Here is a 22,048-nt window from a genome sequence, read left to right as displayed (position 1 = left end):
TCAATTACAAGGTTAAGAGGTTAAGAATACCCCCATTCCCACATCATAACATTACACACACATACACACACACCTTCAAGTACACACACTCACCCTCACATCCAACATTTTGTGTGGCATGAGATATTTTTAAATATATAATAAAAGGAATGCTAAAAATACCTTTAATGAAAATATTAGTTAGGTAATAGCATAAGTTGAGGGTAAAAGCCGACTCAAAAGCGTACATGTAAACTTACAATTACAATGAAACATTATTAAATAATTCACAATTAAGTATTAATCCGTCCTAAAATTTACCTGACACAAAATACCAATTACAACAAACATTTTTGTTCTTCACTATGGAGGATACACACAACTGATATCTTAATGGTAGACATATTCCAAACTTATCCAGCAATAATTCGGGTATTTTACATTTCCCTTTAATCTGCCTAGAAATGTAACCAGACTATTAGACTACCACCTCCATCATGGAAGCATCACCGCAGCTTCTGAGGGAACCCAGTCATGGATCCTCCTACTAATTAAGGAAGTGCAGTTCTATAGCCAAACTTGCATCACTCACCTGATCAAAGTCTCTACAAAACAAAGCCAAAGCAGTTTGAACTGATATGAAGCTCAGCCCAAGTTCAATCAGGAAGATTGTCTTCGTCGTCACCCTCTTCCGTTCTACCTAATCTCCTCGTCTTCCTTTTCTCTCTTTCTCCCCTCCACAGCAAAAAGCCGTCCACACTGAGTCCGGTTCTGCTCGAGGTTTCTGCCTGTTGAAAGGAAGTTTCTCCTCGCCACTTTCGCCAAGTGCTAGTGATTCGTCGGGACCTACTTTTTCTTTCCTCTTATCAACTGTGGTTTGAACAGTGAAGCGCATTACGATAACTCTGCTATAAACTGAATTTAATTCGAGTCGAGCATTTCTGCAGACTTCGTCACCGCCAGTGTCAAGACATAATGCTCTTCCGTTGGGGTCACACGGCCAAAGTCTGTTACTTCTTGCTAATCATATTACATCATATGATCCTGTTTCTACTTTTTTCTCTTTCAGCCTTAACAGAAAAAATGTGGTTTCTTAAGAAAAAGAGAAGATTCTGAAACCTTGGATCACTGTTAAAGGATTTTTCGCTAATAGATTTATATAACAAGACATTCTTATGATTCCACGATAATTAAACCGAGCCAAAATCAACTCTATATCAACTACAATATATAAATATTTGTTACAGATACTGTACTATTGAGTTAGATACTCCTAATAACAGTGTGTTGTTGGTGCAACATCTGGGTCTAACAGCATGAGTGTAAAGGGACATAAACCCACACCTGAGCATTTACAAATATAGACATGGGGCTGCAATCATGTGTCACAAATGTACGCACAAATAGATGACATTGGTTTTTATCTGTCTCCCTGCAGATTCAGTCCTCGGGGGACGGTGCACAGAGCAACAGGACACAGAGGAGCAGCAGGCGAGGGAAAACACAGGTCACACATCTAGGTTGAGATGTGAAGCGGCAAAGAGCTGAAGCTTGACTGAGAGGAAGGTAGTGAGATAGACAAGATAAAGAGACAGAAAGCTGAAGGTGCTGAGAGGGAGGATGAGCCAAGAGACAAGATAAGAGCGAAGAAAGGAGAGAAGTGACAAGAGAGGCGATGGCCGAAAATGTGTGTGAAAGAGAGAGCAGATAAGAGGGCGGAAGCAAAAAAAAGACCGGTCGGACGACAGTAACGGCGAAAAGCTGGACTTCTTTCAAAATAAATGGATGTCCCTGAAGGATGTTCGAGAGGACGATACCTTTGCTTTCAACCTGATCCAAAAAGCCTATGATTGGCTTGATACCACTTTTCCATGTCCATGTTCCTACTGACTCCACTTTAGTAGAGGCTGATACAGATAACCATCCCCCTCACTCACAGAGACGATATCGACCCAACATTAACAAATCCAACACATTTGGATGTTAACGGGTCACATTAAAGCGTAAAAAAAGTCCTTGAATACTCCGATTAAATCGCTAATATGTGTGTTTCCTTGTCCTCACAGAAAACTGAAAACTGCGTGAAATCGGTCTGAGTTTTGATGATTCCATGATAAAATCCACCCTTTCCACGTATCCTATATCGAACAGCACAGGTGTCAAACTCATGGCCACGGGGGCCAATTCCGACTCCTACCTCATTTTAAGTGGCATGGCTGGACTCTTTTCTCAAAACCAAAGTAGGTTCATGTATTTGGTCACAGTGTTCAACATGAAATAAAGGACAGAGATCATGGATGTCAGGCAGAGACTTATAATAAGAGCTAATCAATCAAATTAATGAATCAAGTAAAATTAATCAAGAATTAATCTTTTAGGTGAAAAGTAAATTTGTTTAGCACACGACTCAAACTGCTTAAATAGTTTCACCTTTGAGTTTGACAGTTATTGACGATATCAAGGATTTCCGAGCAAAAAAGACTTCGATCCGGGTCTGGGTTAGTGTTGTGTGATCCCCTCCTTTTTTAACTTAAAGCCCCATATACAGACACTATTCACACCATCTAGAAGTTGTATAACAACATACACTAGACAATAGTTGATGTACAAGGACATATCTTACTTTAAGTTAAGTCTAGTTATAGCACCAATACGTTAGTTCGAAAATGTCGTTTCTGGCTCCCCCCAATGTCGGAATATTGTTACTGCAATGTCATAATTTCTCCAATTTCGATTTTCTCGTTGTGACACAAACCGACTCTAGTGAAAAACATTCCTTATATAAATATAAATTCTGCGAGTGACAGTTGAAAAATTAAACCAATCAATTATGGATAAAGGTAATATCTTAATAATCATACCCATAAGGTCCTCCTTATCCAAAACCCAAAATTAAAGAATTTAAATGAATTAAAACACTGGAAAAACTATCTTAGAAGGTTAAAACAAGCATTATCTTAAGGATGAAATAATAAAATGAACTTTATTTGAATGAAACGTAAATAAAAATTGAGGTTTTGTATTAAAGTCTGAGATTAAATATGTGCAAAACAACTGTTTGTCATCACTTTGTCATCATGAGAATTCATGGTTTGGCAGAGAGAGAAAAAAAAAAAGCTTTTGTTGAACCAAACAATGTGAAAATGTGAAGGATGGATGGAGGGATGAGCAGACTGGTGCAGAGAGGGGGTGGAGGCAGGAGAGCAACCTTGTGATGTCTGAGTGGTATGTGCTGTTTTTGAATGAGGGGAGAATAGAAACTCTTTTTTTTTTTGGGTTGGGAAAGGGAGACGGTGAGACGTTGGGAGCTGACGAGTAGCAGGTGGAAGAAGACTGGAAGACAAGAGAGTGACAGAAGAGACCGTGAAAAAGTAGTGACGGTTGTTCTCTTGAATCTAAACGTTGCAGTAAGCTCCCCGCTCAATATGGCCCCCGAAGGCACACCGCCTCTGCTAACACAGAAATATCACACACACTTCTATATTTGTGAGGACATTCACTGATGTGATGCCTGAACCCCCCCTACCCCGCGCCGCCCCACCCTCAGTCCTCGGTAACACCACCTCACCCCTTAAAAACACGCCAGCCCTCAGATCAATACTTAGATAGACCGAAACAGGGGAGAAAAAAGGGTGTATCACAACCATCACTTGTAGTTGCACAAAGACACTGTGCATGTGTGTTTATATACTGATCCGCTCGCTGCAGATCAGGGAGGTGGGTGGGTGAGAGTTGAATGATGGCTAGAAGAAGTGTGTGGGTTGTGGGTGTCTGCGATTTTATACTGGAAAAAAAAAAGAAAGCTTTTCAAGCTGCCGCTCTGAAAAAAAACAGTTTCGCACATGTTTGTCTACAGTGTGCGAAGGATGAGTGTGATTTTTTTGTTAGAATTGCCTCATTTAAATGCAGGAAAATGCGCCCCAGTGTTTGGTTGGAAGGGACCAGTATCCACCATCAACCAGATCAGTTCAACAAATGGCAATAGTGTCGACTTCATTACCATAGCAACTAGCGAGACCGGATTAGGGGGTGCCGCGTGTAGAAACACTCCTAACATGAAATGCAGCCTCAGTTCACCAATGTCAGCGACACAAAACAAAAACAAAAAACAGGCTTTCATCCATTGTGCAAGGAGGTCATGTCGTTTTTTTTTTTTAGGAGGTTTTCCACCACAACACGTGGAGATGTGGACCATAGCTTCATACGTGGTGCTACAGTTCAGACAGTGAGCACTGCGGATGGTGATGCTGCAGTATTTATACCCCACATTCAACCTCATCTCACATCTTTTCTTCCTCCCCGGAGAGACATAGAATCATGTATACGAAACAGACGTCAACAACTTTCGAAAACCACCCTGGTCTGTGGCGCTGATATCAACTCTGCTTGAAGCCGTCCCTAATGTCCCAGGTCTGAGCAATAAAGAGCTATAGATCCCTGTTCATACTCTCAGTGTCGGGCGAACACCTGTCTTATGGCAGCCGTCGAGGAGGGAGCGAGTGGGTAGTTGACGATGGGATGTGCTCCTGATTGATAGCATAAAGTCATGGGGGTGCTAACGCCTCTCTGTTTGCTCAGAGGACGTCCAAATCCTTCTGAGAGACAGGAGCCATTATTGAGGGAGGATATCCGTAAAATGTGATGATGGCAGAACTTCAAGAAGGAATCTTTGGAAACCAAATTCATTCGGGATGCTTTGAAACATGTTAGAATGAAGACGTTGAACTGAATTATACGCTTTTTATCTCTATAGCTCAACGTCAAAATGGATACTCTTGAATGAATGCATCATCATTTAATATTGGGAATGAACCAAAATGAAAATTTTTGGCCAAAACCAAAAACACAAATTAAGGGTAACCAAGACAACTGAAACACTAAAAAAAGCATAATGCTACATTTTAGAACTGTTGATTTATTTATAATATTTTGTGCTTTGTATTTAATGTATCGTGACAAATTGAACTTCATTGTGTTTTAACTGAGGATTTAGGATTAATTATGTGTTTAAATAATACACAATGTGATCAATGTTAGTTTAACGCAGAATACGAAATAAAAAGAAATCCAAAACTACCAACTTTACCTTACTATAATAATGTACAAGTTATAACTCTTTGTGGGCCCTTGGTATAATAGTATATTAAGACAAAGAGATATTTCATTTATTCCAACATTAAAATAATGATCTCAATAATGCAGATCATATAAAGTCAGACTAAGACTGTAATTTCATTGTCTTTACTACGGATGTGCAATATTTTCTTCGGTGAATCCATAATATCTTACATATTAAATATTTCAATGATCGATGTTATTCCTTGGGATTAGTTTTACCTGTGGACCTTTGGTGATTTGTTAATAACCTCCTACCTCTGTGTTATTTCAAGTACGTTTGCACGGGATAAGCGACTTCTGTAACAAAGTATGTTTTACTGACATTAAGGACGGATTTGTCGTCACATCCTATTCTACTTCAGGCAATGACAATATGGCTGCGACCGTTGTACCTCGCGCTCCGAAGAGTAAATGCACAAGTAGGCACTAGACTCGAGAAAAGACACTCAATTTAATATCTTTATGGGGCGAGGCCCGACACCAAAGAATATTTTCAATCTATGGTGCACAACCATACGTGTGGGAGCGTATAGATGCAGAAAGAGAAAGGTAGCATAAACAAGGCAGATGGAAATGTGCGCCATAACCATAATAAACACCAGGATGCAGATTCGCACTGGACTAGTATTATCACCTGACACCTGTGTTAGGAGAAATACAGTAGGTAATTTGCGGTGGAATTATTACATTACAAATCACAGACATGGTGATTTCGCACAGGATTAAATCTCAGACATTCTCGGCAATGATTACAAAGCACCTTTGATTCACAGGTGATACTTATCCTGTGCGAATCAGGCTTAAGAATAAAACTTTGGAAAGTTAAAACATCAGTGACAAAAACACTATAATGTTTACTACCTAATTTATAGATGTAGAATGAGGCTATAGATTTATGAATGTCTACTGTTGGCCAGTACCCTCTATTTTGTTTCTTATGTATTGAGGGCAGTCTATTGAGCACAGCAAGAACAATGTCGAAGTACAATAACATCAGCATCCTGCGATTGACAGACAAGACCAATGTGAGCCGTATAAAAAATAGTAATACTTCTCTTACGAGAACTTTTGCTAGACGACAAACAGAACCATTACAGCCAGATCCACATCACCTATGGTGACAAAGGTTAAAGTTATAGTTAAACCAAATTTGAAATTTCACTCATTTTCTACTCACCCTCATGTCGACTGAGGGATAGGAGTATTATTTCTTTGTCTTTTTGGAGTAATTGGCAGAAATGAATGTCTGCATGTCAGAAGTCATTTACTTTGTCCCCGTCGTCTTAAAGACACCCTTAAAAACATCCAAATACATGCCCATACTGCTCATCTGTAATGTACCTCTTGTAACGATGCTTTAAAAAAAGGAATTGCACCTCTCGTAGGAGGACTCACATTTTCCTGATCCTTAAAACTCTGCATTGGCTGCCAGTTCTTTCAGAATCAATTTTGATATTCTGGTTCTTACTTTCAGATCTATTCATGGTCAGGCTCCTCCTTACATCAGTGATCTGATCCAGCCTTACACCCCAGCTCGGGCTCTGAGGTCTGTGGATCAGAATCTACTGATGGTTTCACGCACACGGTTCAGGACCAGAGGAGAGAAATCCTTCCAGGCTGTTGCTCCTAAGCTTTGGAACGACCTTCCTCTACTGACTCCTTCAAAACATCTTAAGATTCAAAACATTTTATTTGTGCAGGCTTTTTCTTAATTATTTTGGGGCTGCTGTGTTTGTCTTATGTTGTCATTGTTTTTAGAAGCATGTTGTGTTGTTTGTTATTGTTTTTGATTGTTTGGGCGCCTTGTGACCCTGGTCTAGAAAGGCGCTTTACAAATAACCTTTACTTACTTACTTACATCTGATGGCTTCAACTCTACTCTACGACAGTCTCAGCATTCTTCATTTTTTTCAAAACAAAACACTAAGACCACTCAGGGCAGCCTAGAAGGAGCCGCCCGAACGACCAAAGCCAGTTGAATGAAGCCTCAATCATGTCAGCCAGTTCAATCAGATTGTAGCTGAACAGGTTAGAAAAAAGCACATAATCATGTGATCAGGCATATCTCCTGAAACACACATTTCTATAGAAGCACCATCACATGATGAGTATGTGAACTGTATGTAAACGGGCACTTAAAATCAATGTAATACTTGTGTTCTGCAGATTATTCCATCTTAACATCGTCGTCACTGCTAAGGGCAATCAGTTATTGATTTGTTTTTCTTGTTAAACTTCATCTTAAGATGTTTCTAAAAAGCCTTTGATTTAACTATTCATGCTAACAATCATGTCTGGAAAATCAAATCATTTTCACTGCAGCACACCTGAAATAATATAAATCAGTATGTGATCAATGTCAATAAAAATAATAGTGTAAGTGTTAACTCTCGGGATTTCAAGAGGGCTTAATAAAATCTATCTAATCTAATCAAACTCTAAGTCATGTTTTCATCTTGTTTTTTTTTTCTAAAAGCAAAGAATGAAATCCCAGGTTCTGGGTAATTTAATATGAACTACTTATTAAAACAGAGGCGTGGAAAAAGATGACTTCAGCGCTGAATTCCACGTTGATGGGATGTACAAAGGAAAAGTTCTTGGAGGGTGCACACGTACATATTAGTAGTAAATCCATGAAATTCTTCTTACATGATGCCCAATAATTTTAAGGATTTGATCATCATAAAGATTGAGACATTTGTTTTCTTCTGAATCCCAATTTCAAGAAAGACCGTTTGAGTTTCAATCACACAAGATATATATTTCCATTGTCAAGATCAGCAGTGTCTCGAAAACCCAAGACTTTAATCAGAGCTATAGTATCCTGATAAACGCATATACCGTTGCCACAAATCTGCTCATTTTCGTCTTTGAGCATAATCTTTGAGTTTTCCTTCCGCCTCCCCTCCATATGTGATATGTTTTTTTCCTCCCGCCTGTTCCCTCTCCCCAGCGTCTGTGGAAAATCTGTCCTGTTAGTGCTGTTTGTCGGCCTGTTTTGATGTCTGCTTCTGGTCACGGTTGGTGGAGAAATAAGCACCTCTAAACCTGTGTCAGTCCCTGAGCACAGGAGTTTATTTATAACGCTTCCTTTGTACGCCATCTGTCAGTCATGCCAATCCCCTCTCTCTTATTTACAAGCTCTACAGAGAACCCAGAGAAACAAGCAGCCCGGCTATAGGAGCTATTATAAAACAGACAGAATCTCATTAGTGCGAGAGAGAAGAATATGTTTAACGGATTAACTCAAGAACTTATTGCTCAGAGCAACTTTGTACTGCCCTATCATTTTACGCATGGGTACAAGTTGTCAATAGCTGGCTGCTCTGACAATGCGTTGAAATTAAGAGGATTTGTTTCAGCGCTTTTCTTTCTGTGCATGAGAGGACTACTAACTAGGCCGGCGTCCTCTGCAATACCCATGTAACTCTCTGGCATCATCCCCCTCGCGCTCTTGGTCTCTTACCTGGGAAGCTGACGTTGAGGATGAAATCTCGGTAGAGCCTGCGTCCGTCCAAGGCCTTCATGCTGTCGCACAACTTCGTGGTGTTGATGCACAGAGTCTGTTGCATATTATGAAGAGCGTATGCCATGGCGTACACGGCGTTCACCACAAACATGATCTTGGACTCTGGTTCAAAAGTACTTTTGTTCGTGACTAGGTCCTTGTCGCATGGTGGGGGAAGCGTCCCCCCGATGGCCGCTCCATCCTCAAAGGAGCACTGAAAGCGCTGCTCCCAGAATTCCCTGAACCATGGATTTCGGAGGTTTTTGACTGGGTTTAGACTGAGAAAGTAGCGATTGAACTCTGGCACGTGATTGGCTGCCAGCTCGAGCGTGATGGCTCCTTCAGCTGTGACCTCGTTTCCCTTGACGATGCTTTCCTGGGCACCCCAGCCGTCACTGGCAACCCAGATGAAGGAGGCGTTAAGCCGGGCAGCAGCTGCCAGCAGCTCCCTGGCATCGTCGCTACGCAGGAAAAGGACGGCCACACGAGCGTTTGGCTTTTGGAGGAGCTGACGGATCACAGACTCGTAGGACTTCTTGGCATTGGATCTCCCCACCTGGAAAGGAAAAAAAAGTCATTGGTAAACTTCTTTTAATTCTTCGTGATCAAAATTCAATTGTGTTCTAGTATGTACCTGATGTCACTGACTTACCTTTTCTGATGTAGCAATGCAGATGTTCCTCATGCGAGCTTCCTGCTCGAAGGCCTCGATACCAGTTTCCCCGTAATCCCCCTCAGATGCGACGGTGGACACGTATGTCCAGTTAAAGAAGCGAAGGATTTCGGCCATGGCCTTGGCCTGGTAGAAGTCTGGCGGGACGGTGCGGGCGAAGTAGTCGTAGCGGGTCTTGTCGCTGAGTTTGGCACTGGTCGACGCATAGCTTATCTGAGGGATCTGGAAGAGCCTGAGAAGGTTGGCCACCTGTAGAGAGACAAAGAGTTAAGTCGGGGGAAATTCTCCACTATGGGGTTCTACATGAACATTTGGGGTTTTTACTCATAGGTTTGTTGGAATGAGTGACCAAATTAAAACTGTTGACCATATCGCAGTAACTTTTTAATTTTTTTTTACTTTTGTTTTTTTAGTTTTCATGTCACTTTACAATATTTCCATTGTGGCTCTGTCTTATTTTTATAATACTAAAGCTAACCAGCAGGGGGCAGGACAAAACGCCCCTTTCCAAGTAAAGTCTTTGGTCAAAAACTGGTTTGTTGGATATTTGTGAAACATACAGTTAAGTCTTCAGAATCAAACCCACAAACTTCAGTCCTTAGTGGCTTGTTAGTAGTACTGTCTCTTCTTCTTCGCTTCTAACCATCTGTTGCAACCCTAGATGTATGTTTATTATTATTATTGTTTATTTCTATTTACTTTGATTATTTGCCATTTTTGGCAGTGATCTACTTCAAAACGCCCTAGAGTTTAGGAATTGCACATAATAAATACATACCGAACATGGCAAACAAAGACAACCCTCAGATCTTTATTATAGTTCACGGAGCTCGGGGACACACTTGGGGAACCTCCGTTCATAATATCAACCAGAAGATAAATAATCCTGTTTATGTGAAATATTCATAAATTGCAGAGTTATTAACGTGTGTACCGTATCATAGACCATTCTGCTTTGAGCGCCAAGCTTCGGGAAAGTAATTAAAGTTTGATGAAAAGTGACTGGCAGAATTTCAAATGTACGTCGACTAAAGGAAATGATAATCCTGCTTTAATTAGTGGCATTTTCTATCATCGGAGAAAAATGCCGACATATGTAGACGGTTGTTTGTAGCTGACGATGAATGAAATGACTTCATGCATGATGGGATTATTTTGGAAAAGGACACACAAGCTTACGTTGGTATTATTAGGCTTTCATTTTGTATTTAAGCAAAATACGTTTTTTTTTTGGGACATACGAAGAGCACGAGGAACAGCCGTTATACACATACACAAACACACACACACAAACACACACACACACACACACACACACACACACACACACACACACACACACACACACACACAGTTCAATAAATCACTGACTCATGCATTAGTGATGGACATCATCTGGGTCTACCAATGTCCATATAATATTCCCTTTCACTGTTGATTGGGGTTTCGCTCATGTTCACCCTCATTGCAAATTTGGTCACATACACCAACACAAGCAGCTGAAGTGTATTTGCCTCAAACACAAAGGCTTTCTAAGATACATAGTCAAATACTGGTCGCAAATAAACACAAACTGCGCGGCTCCGGCTCTGTTCTCGCCTCGCTTTAATCCAGCTGGAGAGCATCACTCTGGGCTTTTCTATATTTCAGTTGACGAGCTGTTTTGACAACTTGTCAGCATCTCATTAGAAAAATAATGCGGAAGATTGGAGTACACGCTCGGTTATGCACACACTCCAAGGACAGGTCTACACAAAAAATAAAAACCAACCTGCAGTGATGGACACGAACGTGCGCGGCTATTTAGGCGGGTTTTATGGTTTGGAAAATGGCAGTTGACTTAAATGTCAGGGAAGGTCACGCCGCGATATGTGACCGCACGGCTCTATTACCTGACGCTGACCAATGACCAACGCTTGCTAAGAAGTGTGTCTGCAGGGACGCCCAGAGTTTTCCCTCTGTTCATGAAAGCCGCTCTCCTCCACCGAGTTAGAGGGAAGGGGGAACATGCTGTCGGAAAGGGCTGAATATGAGAGATGGCTCGAGAAAAAAAAAATGTAAAGCTTCAGGAAAAAAAAAAAAACTGGTGCAGTGCAATGATGCTGTGTGTTTTTCTGCTTGAAATGCAAGTCACACACTTTCACACACACACACACACAGTACACATGTTCTGAAGGTAAGAGCGATGTAAACACCTTAGAGGTAATCAGCATCAACAGATATTTGCTCGGAGAAAAAACACAAGGTGTAACCGAGGAAAAGAGAGGGAAACGGTTTGACTGCTGGTTAACAATTTTGACGTGTGATAAAACAGGCAGGAGGAGAGAAAAGATTTCTGTTAAGGAGGAGAGGAAGGCGCTGAGGTCAGCATACATTGAGCTCTCCCCAAATAGCCCGGAGAAATGCCTAAAGATGCATACATTACAGATGAAAACACATAGAGGAGGAACAAAGCTACGCTCTGAGAGAGGGAAATAAAAAATATAAAAATAAGAGAGTGAGGGGAAAGAGATGGAGGAGGAGAGGACAGAGAGACCGAGATTAGGGATTTAAGGACTGATAGGAGGCTTTTGTTCAGTCACAGAGGAGTAAAGGAGAAGAAGGTTTTATGCTAAACTATGCAAATGACCCAGCTCTGTGACAAGAGCTACAAGAGCCGGAGAAACACAAGAATACATCAGCGAAAGTCTCAGAAACACACTGGCATTATAGAACCGTCGGGCTTGAGTGGACACCATACTTCGAACATTCGGCCAAAGAAGTTTTGGAAAATAGCTTCCTGATGCCAAGAAAGACTATTGTTGCGCCTCCATCCTTAACTTTTTTTTTTATTTTTTTATATATTTTATTTATACAATTTTTATAACAAAGTGCAAACATGTTCAAGAGTACAAAAGAAAACCAGGTTATTAAAGCACAGGAAACAAAGAAAATTAAAATCCATCCTTAACTTTTGATTCAGGTTGGAAGAACAATTTAATCCAACCATGATTTTTAACAAATGCAAAAAACATAGCTTTATGATGCCCCACTAATAAAAAGGAGGAAGGGTTTACTATAATTCTCAAAATCAGTTCCACACCCTGAATTTTCACCAATTCATTAAAATCTAGAACACTGAAATAAAACATTTCAGTCACCTGTAAAACAAAAGGAACTGTAAAAACACATTTAAACATTCTAATTTCACAATTCCCCCTTTCTCAATAACCACTTTCTAGACCTAGAAGGAATGAGCTTGAGACTTACTTGCCCCTGGCGGTGTTGCTTCTGGGGAAAGTCTAAAGAAAGTGGTTAAGAAGTTTTGAATTTAAAATCGAGCTTGATTTTCCCAAATCACCTGCCTAACCTTAATGCTCTTCTTCCAACCTTCAACATCATCATCATCATCATCCTCTTCATCATCATCATCATCATCATCATCATCCTCTTCATCATCATCATCATCATCATCATCATCATCATCATCATTAGATTACCTGTTGTACTTTGTACACATATGATGTTTCTTTAGCTGAGCTTTCAGAATGTTACAGGGTCAGTACATGAAGACATGTGAAAACAAGGAAATCTATAAAAATGTTCAAAACCTAAAGCACAAGGTAACCAATTGAAAAAAAAATACTATTTTGTTTTACCAAGTTACAAGAAGTCTTCTACACAAATATGTTTTTTTTTAGTTAAGAATATTAGAGCCCCATGGAACACTATAGTGTGTGATTTTAATAAAATAATAATTTTTGTCATTATCTTGACCAAACTAACTTTTTCGTGATTGGTCAAAGGCAGAAAGATTCAAATATAAAGTAACTGAAACCTGAACTATCAGAATTGTGAGTCAGATGGAAGTAAGTAAGTAATTAATTTGTATTTATATAGCGCTTTTCCAGACCAGGGTCACAAAGCGCTTGAAAGATTAAAATCAATACTCAATAAAATATATGCCTTAAAGTTCAAGATAACACAGAGACAAACACAGGAGTTTCAGAAAATCCAATATATTTAAGGGTCAAAATAGGTGGTTCATGCATATTTTCCATCCATGCTGAGGCTTGAAAGAAAAAAAATTACATAATTTTCTGTGACAATAATTTTTTATTTGTTACATCAACACTAATGACGAGATTAGTGGCGTGTGATTGCAATGATAATAAGACTCGGGGGTTAAATCAGGTGGAACTTGTTACCTGTATCGAGACGCTGCTGAAGGACCCTCCGATGACCCCAGCAATGGCGAGCGGGCTGTCATCCTGCATGGCGTACGATCCATCCGGGCAGATAAATTCTGTGTCGTCCACCTTGGTGAGGGAAGCTCGGACAAACTCCAAAGCCTATAAAACACGATCACTTGATGGATTTCTTTCAACCAGTAAACAGAAAATGTAACATTAAGATTCTATGACTTATTTATTCCCACAAAGGGACCCTGTTCATACTTTTAGCACACGTGCCAGCTTGTGAATGGTCTCCCTCTGGGCCACTATTATACTAACGTATTCCAGGTCTGGTGCCAAATATGTAACAGACCTGAACCCATTTCACGATGCCACCATCAAGATGTGCGCCAGACTCATCACCTTTAACAAGCTCAGCAATACAATGTAATATTCCTGTTGACGATTACTGTCCCATCGGGAGTTTCGGTTCATTTCCAAAATCGCAAATAGCTTCTATCCCTATTTCTCATCAAGTTATATTTGCTGATATTACTTCTGGCAATATTCTCCACCGACTGGGGATGAAAATCAATTTCGAGGTCCATTTACTTTACCTGAAATTCACAGTTTGATGAAAATCTGCCGCCCTTTATTACACAAACAAGATATTTAAGACTTAAAGATGCTCTAAGATCATTTGTGTTTTTAGAAAAGAAAATCTTCAAACTTAATCAGTGCAGTGTGAGGATATAAATACAGCATAAACAATACAAAATGAAAGTTAAATAATGATAATTGAGAACAGCAACACACAATTCATTAAATGATAAACAATTAGTTAAAGTTATGAGGCCATTGGAAACTGAAATAGTACTATAGTTGTAGTGCTTACATGTATTTTGAGGTAAATATAACCCTAAAAAGATATCAGATTGGTCATTATTTTTTGTGCCTTCCAAATCATTGGATCTTCAAAATGTGTACAATTAGATTTATATTTTTACAATTAGATTTTAAAAAGTAACTTTCAACAACTTTCCTAGGGATGCACCGAAGTAAAAAATGTAATCGAAAACAAAGGCTGAAAAAACAAAACATGGAAATTATTATTTCAGGACAATCGGGTAAATGGATAAAAACTATGGGCTTATATCCAAAAAATGCATTGCTATTGCAGTATGTATAAATATATTAATGAATAACAGGACAAAACAAATTCAGATTTCAACATTTATTTCGCACTGACTATGCCACTACTTTGCCAAACACTATCCATGTGTCTTTCTCAGGTGTTTTGAAACACTTTCACATGTTGACTGGATCCAAGCGAGCACAATCTGGCTGCGACTTTTAATTACAGCGAGTTTTTGCCAAAATACATTTTTTATTTTTGGAGCCTAAATGTCCAAAAAGTAATATTCATTAAAAAAAACAAAAAAAAAACTTTTAACTTGTCATTTATGAATACATTGTTCCTTTTGGTTAAATCACAAAAACAGATGTCAACCTTTGTAGGAGCCAAGGTTCCAAGAAGGTGTGTTCCCAAACAAAAAAGCCTCTATTAATTAATTAATATTTTGCTCGAAATCAAACAATGGCTGAGTGAAAACACTTTACAGCTAAATGTGGACAAAACTGAAACACTGGTGATAAGATTCCAGGGTTGAGTCAGTATTTGGGTGACTTAGGTCAGTCTGTCAAACTAAGCCTGAGAAACCTGGGTGTTGTATTTGATAAAGACATGTCTCTTGTTCGACATTGCAGAAAACTGACCAGAAATTGTTTCCTTCAACTGAGAAAAATCTCTAAACTTAGGAAAATGTTGTCGGAACATGATCTGGAGCTTGTAATCCATGCGTTTGTTTCTTCTCGTCTGGACTATTGTAACAGTTTGTTTTCATGTCTTAACAAGAAGGATCTGTCTCGTCTGCAGTTGATACAAAACTCTGCAGCGAGAATTCTGACCCACTCAAGTAGGAGAACTCACATTTCTCCGGTCCTTAAAACTCTTCACTGGCTTCCAGTTTCTTTCAGGATCAACTTTAAAATTCTGGTTCTTACTTTCAGATCTATTCATGGTCAGGCTCCTTCTTACATCAGTGATCTGATCCAGCCTTACACCCCAGCTCGGGCTCTGAGGTCTGTGGATCAGAATCTACTTATGGTTCCACGCACACGGCTCAGGACCAGAGGAGAGAAATCTTTTCAGGCTGTTGCTCCTAAGCTTTGGAACAATCTTCCTCTCTCTTTGCGCTTGATGTCTACTGACTCCTTTAAGAAACACCTTAAGACGTTTGTATTTGTTCAGGCTTTTCCTTGAATTTCTCGAACTCCTGTGTTGTTCTCAGTATTATCTTGATCTTTAAAGTATGTACTTTTTTGAGTATTGTTTTGATTGTTTAAGCGCTTTGTGACCCTGGTCTCGAAAAGCGCTATATAAATAAATATTACTTACTTACTTACTATATTTGTTGTTTTTTGTGTAGTTAGTAAGTGTCTGTTAAGCTCAACATTACCGGCTGGAAACTGTTCAATAAGTTAGTTAGTTTCTAATGATCGTCATTAAAAAGCCGTAATGTTGGAATGCTTTGAAAATGACGACCTTAATTCTGTAAAGGCGAAAAAAAACAACTATGATTTCTAATATTGAATTAAAGACATTTTATATGGAGTAAAATGTATAGTTTGCATGTTTTCTGTTACAGTGTCATAGTTACACTGTCATAGTCACAGTAAAAAAGGATGATATTTACAGAAAATAGGCCTGTGGTTTGCTGATTGAATGCCTTTAAAATTATTCTAATTCCTGATTGATTTTTGGCAAAAGAAATTCCAGTGATTTCATTGACCTGACTGCCCGCTCAGCCGTACTCAAACAATCATAGTCACTCACCTGCTCCAGTGCATAGGTATCCCTAGAACAGGTGTCCAGGATGTGGACCCCCAAGGTGATGCCGGGCAGTATGGAGGGATCCGTGTTGATCCGGTCTATGGCAAAAAGCATGGCCTCCAACCTCTGGATCCCCCGGTCCTCGTTCACCCGCCCGCACTCCTCGATTCCGGCTCCTTTCTCGTGGACCGGGAACAGGCCGCCGAGCACCAGGTCGCCCTCGATCCGGATCTCCCGACGGGACTGAGGCGGGTCTCCGACCGACAGCAGGACGCCCTGACACATCAACGCCAAGACTAAAGCTTGGAGCAACATGTTCTGGGAGGGTGTCGGATGACCAGCGGAGGAAGGTTATGGTAAAGGTTGGGGGTGAGGGGTCACGGGGGACGATTGCGAGTAAAGCAAAAGCTGCAGGTGCTTCGGACGGTTTGACGCCCATGAAACGGTCAGGGAGAGAGGAGTTGGACCACACATGGACGAGCACAGCATCTGGACATCAGTCCTGCACACAGGGGAGAAGAGGGGAGGGGAGAAGAAGAGATAGATGCATAACTCAATTTAATCCAGGTGCCAAAGAAATTGCTTGTGCTGCCGGAGCCGCCGGTGAAAAATGGAGCCGCTCCTCTGAAGAATGAAGACCGCAAATTGGCCCTTTATTGGAGTTTGGGGATGCTTTTAACGGAACTTAAAAGTGTTTTTCCACTTCACGGCTATCACCCACCATGTAGGAGGAACTTCTATGGAGTGTCTTTGAAGTCCTCCTTACCTGACCCTGCGAGTGAGTTTGCCCTCTGTAACGTCAGGGCGACAGAGTTCAGATGGATCCTCGATACACGAGCCTCCTCATAGCACAAATGAGCAAAAGCCTCTCTAATCTGATCCCTGTTCCGACAATTCTCAGCCAACGCAGAAGTTTAAACCCGTCTGTGTGTGTGTGTGTGTGTGTGTGTGTGTTTGCGTGTGCGTGTGTGAGTGTGCTTACTATCAGATCGAGAGCCCGCCCTCTTTAATGCATAATTACAACGTGAGCACAGAGTGCAATTTACCATGAAAGACACTAACTGATAACACCAGGTCCCGAATCAGCTCATTTGACTTATCTTAACTTACGACATGAGCCCAGCCGTCACTCATCGTGCGCTTCCTTCCCATCGACTTTCACCTGCACTTTACTTTTAGAGGCCTTTAACGGGAAAATTACATTATGGAATCTACGGCAGGCATCTACTCGATGTATGTGTGTGCCCTGATCTGTTTGACTTACATTCGTTTTTTTTTGTTGTAATTCTTGCAGTCTTTGGACTAGTCTTGTTGTAGTCTCTCCAATCTCTCGAATCTAAACAACTTGGAAAATTCTGGACACTCTCTGGACGATGAGACAAGGAAGAAAAACCTAACGTTTTGTTTTGTTCTGGACCGTCATCTGGATTAAAAATAAATAGTTTTTCTCTCACACCATCCTACCCTCTGAGTTACAGATTTGATAGACAATCTGAGAAACACTCAATAAAACAAATCCACCTTCATGTTACTTTAGAGGTCAAATTTCTTAATTAAACAGCATTTTCGAGGTTCTACAACTAGAAAAATAGACTGGATAAGACCAGACAATTGTCTCTTATCTCTTCAAGTCTTTACCTTTGATCTCTGGTTTCTCTCTGCCGCGAGCCAACACAATTCTTCAACAGTTTAAGTGTTTTTTTTCCCCTCTTCATTAAACACTGTTTATATGAAGTCAACCACAGCTACCACCAGAGTAACCGAGCAGGATAATAAAAGTTTTGTTGCACATTATGATGTTTACTTGCACATTCCACTCAAGTTTAAACTTATATTCACCTTCAGGCTGCCCTTGCTTATTCGTGTGTTCCAAATAAAAACAAATCATTTGTTAAATACAACTAAACTACGCAGGCAGTTCTGTAAATCAATAATACAGCAATAATGATGTAAAATTGTGAATTTTGGGCTAACGTTGTCGAATGGAAAGAGTTATCAATAATCAATTATAGGTGAAGTGCATGGATTAACCACCCCAATTGTCTATGATAAAAATATTTATACAAATATATATATATAAAGATGAGTCAAAGACCGTTATATAGTAAAAACCTTTCCTGAAATTAAACATTTAAACTCCCACAATGCACCTCAACAGTTCCAACACTCCATTGGTTAAGGCGCATATGTTGAATTAAAGATAACCATTTACCTTAATCATGGATGAATCTGACTATTTATTCTCCACCACCCTGCTCAGACGCCGCTCTAAACTCTTCGACTGTCCAGTCAACTAAACCTTTGTTATTGATCTGGCTCACTCATGGGGACCAAAATTGATTTTTAAAAGGAGAGAAAGCTGAAAACAAGTGTCGTGGAGGGCTTGACGTAAATATAGCAGATTGACTGTGGCCGTCGGTAAACATCAAATCTCTGGGTCTGTCTTTGTCTTTACACCTGGCGGGGATGCTTCGTCTCCGAGAGCGGCAACAATCTTTTATCGACCCGTGTGGATCAATGTGGTTTCTGGTGTGCGCGGCGGAACATTGCAACAACTTACGTTTTTCTTCAGAGCTATAAATTGCGCACTGACACTGGGTCAACGTGCCATGAGTGAATCCCACCGCATTGATTCAAACCTTTAACACAACATTATGCAAATCCAGCAGTGCACCACGATCATCGATTTCCTACAAGTCTCTCCCCTTTCGGTTGTGCTCTGTGATGTTGAAATACTGTGACAATAACCCTGCTCTTGAACGCTCGCTGTCGTCTCTCACACTCAGTATTGCTCAAGAGGGATCTGACGGAAGATGGAGGTTGACAGCCCTGGTATAAAAATCAATTTGGCCCAAACCTAGTTGAGCTTTGGTGGTGAATGTTGGCATCCCTGGTCTGCACCCTGTGTGTGTGTGTTTGTGTAAGAGAAAGAGAGGCATGCAGGAAGAGAAGAAAAGCAAGAGCATGCCTCCTCACTTTGGCTGGCAGGTAGGAGGATGAAAGTATCTCTAGATGCAGCAACTCAGATTTTTCTGCAGGCAGCTGCCATACCTGTAGCAACAGTAATATGACACACACATACAGTCAGACATCCGCCCACACACACAAACACACACGTACTAGCGCGCACCTCGGATTCTTGGGGGTCTGATCTCGGAATTTGTCTCTCACTAGGTTTAGTAGTTCCGCAGGTTCATGTATCATAAATCACAACTTCATCTTCCTGGCTCATCTTAGATCCCGGATATAATATCATTTGTATAAGAGTCCACAACTAGTGGTTTCGTAACAGCTTCAGGGCTTAGCAAGGTACTGTTTTTTTTACTTTTGCGTACTTGCTAGAAGATATAGGGCTTTACCTTAGCCAAACACTTGGCGTCAGGATTCTTGGGGATACTTTCCACATATATCTTAAGCAATACTTTCACCAACATTTTCTAAAATGTATTTATTATTCCACAAATAAACTGTAAATCCACATATTTTGAACTGTAGATTTCAAAGTGAAGGCCGCTAGGGGGCGCTAGGAGAGCCTCAGAAAATTGCTAGGAATAGGGAAGAATAGAATATACAATTTAAAAAATATTTTATATAGATGTATTTATTTGAAGTACTTGTCCTGAACATACAACACGAAAACTGCCTCCGGTTTCCGATTGTACCTAAAACACACCACCTGTGATGATTTCATGTTCTGTGTAACTCCTGCCGTTTGCATCAAGTAGCTTGTAGTTAGATAGTCAAGTTATTGTGTTCTTATCTGTGGAAGGTTCATTGAAATGTTATTCAATAGGACTATACAGTACTAAAAACTTATCCGTTAACAATCTATTCTTCCTTAACAAAAAACAAATAATGAAAAAGTAAATAAAAGCAAGGAAATGCACTCTAAAAGTTGATATATATACATTTTTATACAGTATATTTTGAAGCATTTGCTGTGTTTTGTAAAGGGGTTCCCTGGCCTGATTGTGATTGGAGGGCTTTATTATGGTGAAGTTTAGAACCCTTGGATTATAACTTAATATAGTATTCCATTTTCTGTCAATTTAAATGTGTTGTGTGAGGTATTTAGTTTTATTTTATTGAACTTAAATTACAATTTATTATTAAAGGGAAACAATCTGTGACTGTTTCTGAAAGACAAAACATAAATTAAACTACTACGTTCCTTATTTGACTTAAGAGTATTTTAAAGCCCAAGTGCTATAATAATAATAATAATAATAATAATAATAATAATAATAATAATAATAATAATAATAATAATAATAATATTCATATATCTTAACAAAAGCATTATCAAGCCTTTTTTTTTAAATGGACCGAGTAGTTGTTTGGGTTGAGAATATAGATTATTTAATCAGGAGTAAATGAAATGTATTATATTATATTCAGCTGTCGCATAGCATCAAAGGAAAAGTAAATCAACCAAATAATGGGCCACATGTAAAAATGCAGTGGGCATGATCTGGCCCACAGACCTTGAGTTTAAACTATATGATAGTTGTGCAGAGTAAACCTAAATCATAATACAAATGTTTGCTGTTTTTCCAGCTCAATAGTATTTTGCAAACATATGAAATAGTTCACTACCACTTCAGAGAGGTTTTTTTTAAGTACAACATCCCTCATGATTTCCCAACAAGAGTGGTCGGAGAAGGTTCAAAAGCGACAGCATCTGTCTCACTGCAACCTCACCACCGGCGCCTATTAAAACAGAGAGTGTGGTCGTGATTCACCGAGCCGCAAGAAGAAACAGGCCGGCTGTCAATAGACGAGAATATCAGATGGATGAGATGGCTGACTACTGACCCTTCTCTCTGGGAATAACATCTGACAGACAAGCACATTTCACCTCTGACCTGGTTCAAATCTAGAGCCAGCGAGGAGCATGCATTCACACCATCACACTCTTCCGCCGCTCGTGTTTCATCCGCTTCATTCTTGGTTTCTTCAACTGCATATTTCCCTTCTTCCCCATCTGTGTCCTCCTCCCGTGGTTTCTCACCTCTCCCCATTTATTTCCACATCCCTTTACACCCTCCACAGCCTCCTCATTCTCCCCCTAACAGGCAGAGCTGCTGTGGATGACACGTATCCTGCTGAGAGCAGCCATGCAGGGTCGATGGACCACTGTACACTAAAACAGCCTTCTGTGTTTGTGCGTGTCTCTTTCTGCACATATATCTGTGTGCGGCGGCGTATGTGTGCGTAATGCACCTCAAAACTGACAGTTCTTGGATCCTGCAACAAAATAATTCACAAATAATTCAATAAACGTAAAGTGTGTTTTGTAATCCAGACAATTTGTCAGATTACAGTGTCGGCTTCATTCTATTATGTTCCTCGGATGACGAATGTTCTAGTGTCGAATTCAGCGCAGGATTCGTGTGTCATCATTCTTCTCTAGAAATGTGGAAAACAATAGACATCAAATATCAATAATAAATGTTGAAAATAGTCAGAAAATGGTTTGCTTGTAAATTTAAACTCTCCCAAGAGTGTTGTAACGGGTATTTATGTTTTCCCATGATCCTCTCACCCATTTTGGCTTCTTTTTATGTAGTAAAACGGCCACTCTTATTTGAGTCATAGGTAAATGAATTTGGCGACACAGCCAAGTAGTCATCTGGCCGTAGGCGGAGGGTCTAAAATTGGAGGAATGTCAAAACAAATGATCGTAGAGGAAGATTTATATTTCTTTATCCAACTGAAACTAT

At 40.0% G+C, this 22,048-nt stretch overlaps 1 protein-coding gene across 1 annotated transcript in view; it reads right to left on the bottom strand.

Moving 5' to 3' along the window:
* grm3 (glutamate receptor, metabotropic 3) overlaps window positions 1–22,048 on the bottom strand; it is a 49,517-nt gene that overhangs the window by 16,806 nt on the left and 10,663 nt on the right. The window contains exons 2-5 of the mRNA XM_087798222.1: window positions 16,329–16,827; window positions 13,466–13,609; window positions 9,258–9,527; window positions 8,564–9,161 (exon numbers count right to left, since the gene is read on the bottom strand). Of these exons, the coding sequence (XP_087654348.1) occupies window positions 8,564–9,161; window positions 9,258–9,527; window positions 13,466–13,609; window positions 16,329–16,640 (1,324 nt within the window). The 5' untranslated portion in view covers window positions 16,641–16,827. The remainder of the gene's footprint in view (window positions 1–8,563; window positions 9,162–9,257; window positions 9,528–13,465; window positions 13,610–16,328; window positions 16,828–22,048) is intronic.

This window comes from Callionymus lyra, chromosome 8, assembly GCF_982586985.1.
Source record: "Callionymus lyra chromosome 8, fCalLyr1.hap1.1, whole genome shotgun sequence".
Classification (NCBI taxonomy): domain Eukaryota; kingdom Metazoa; phylum Chordata; class Actinopteri; order Syngnathiformes; family Callionymidae; genus Callionymus; species Callionymus lyra.
This window is presented reverse-complemented; position numbering and strand designations above follow the sequence as displayed.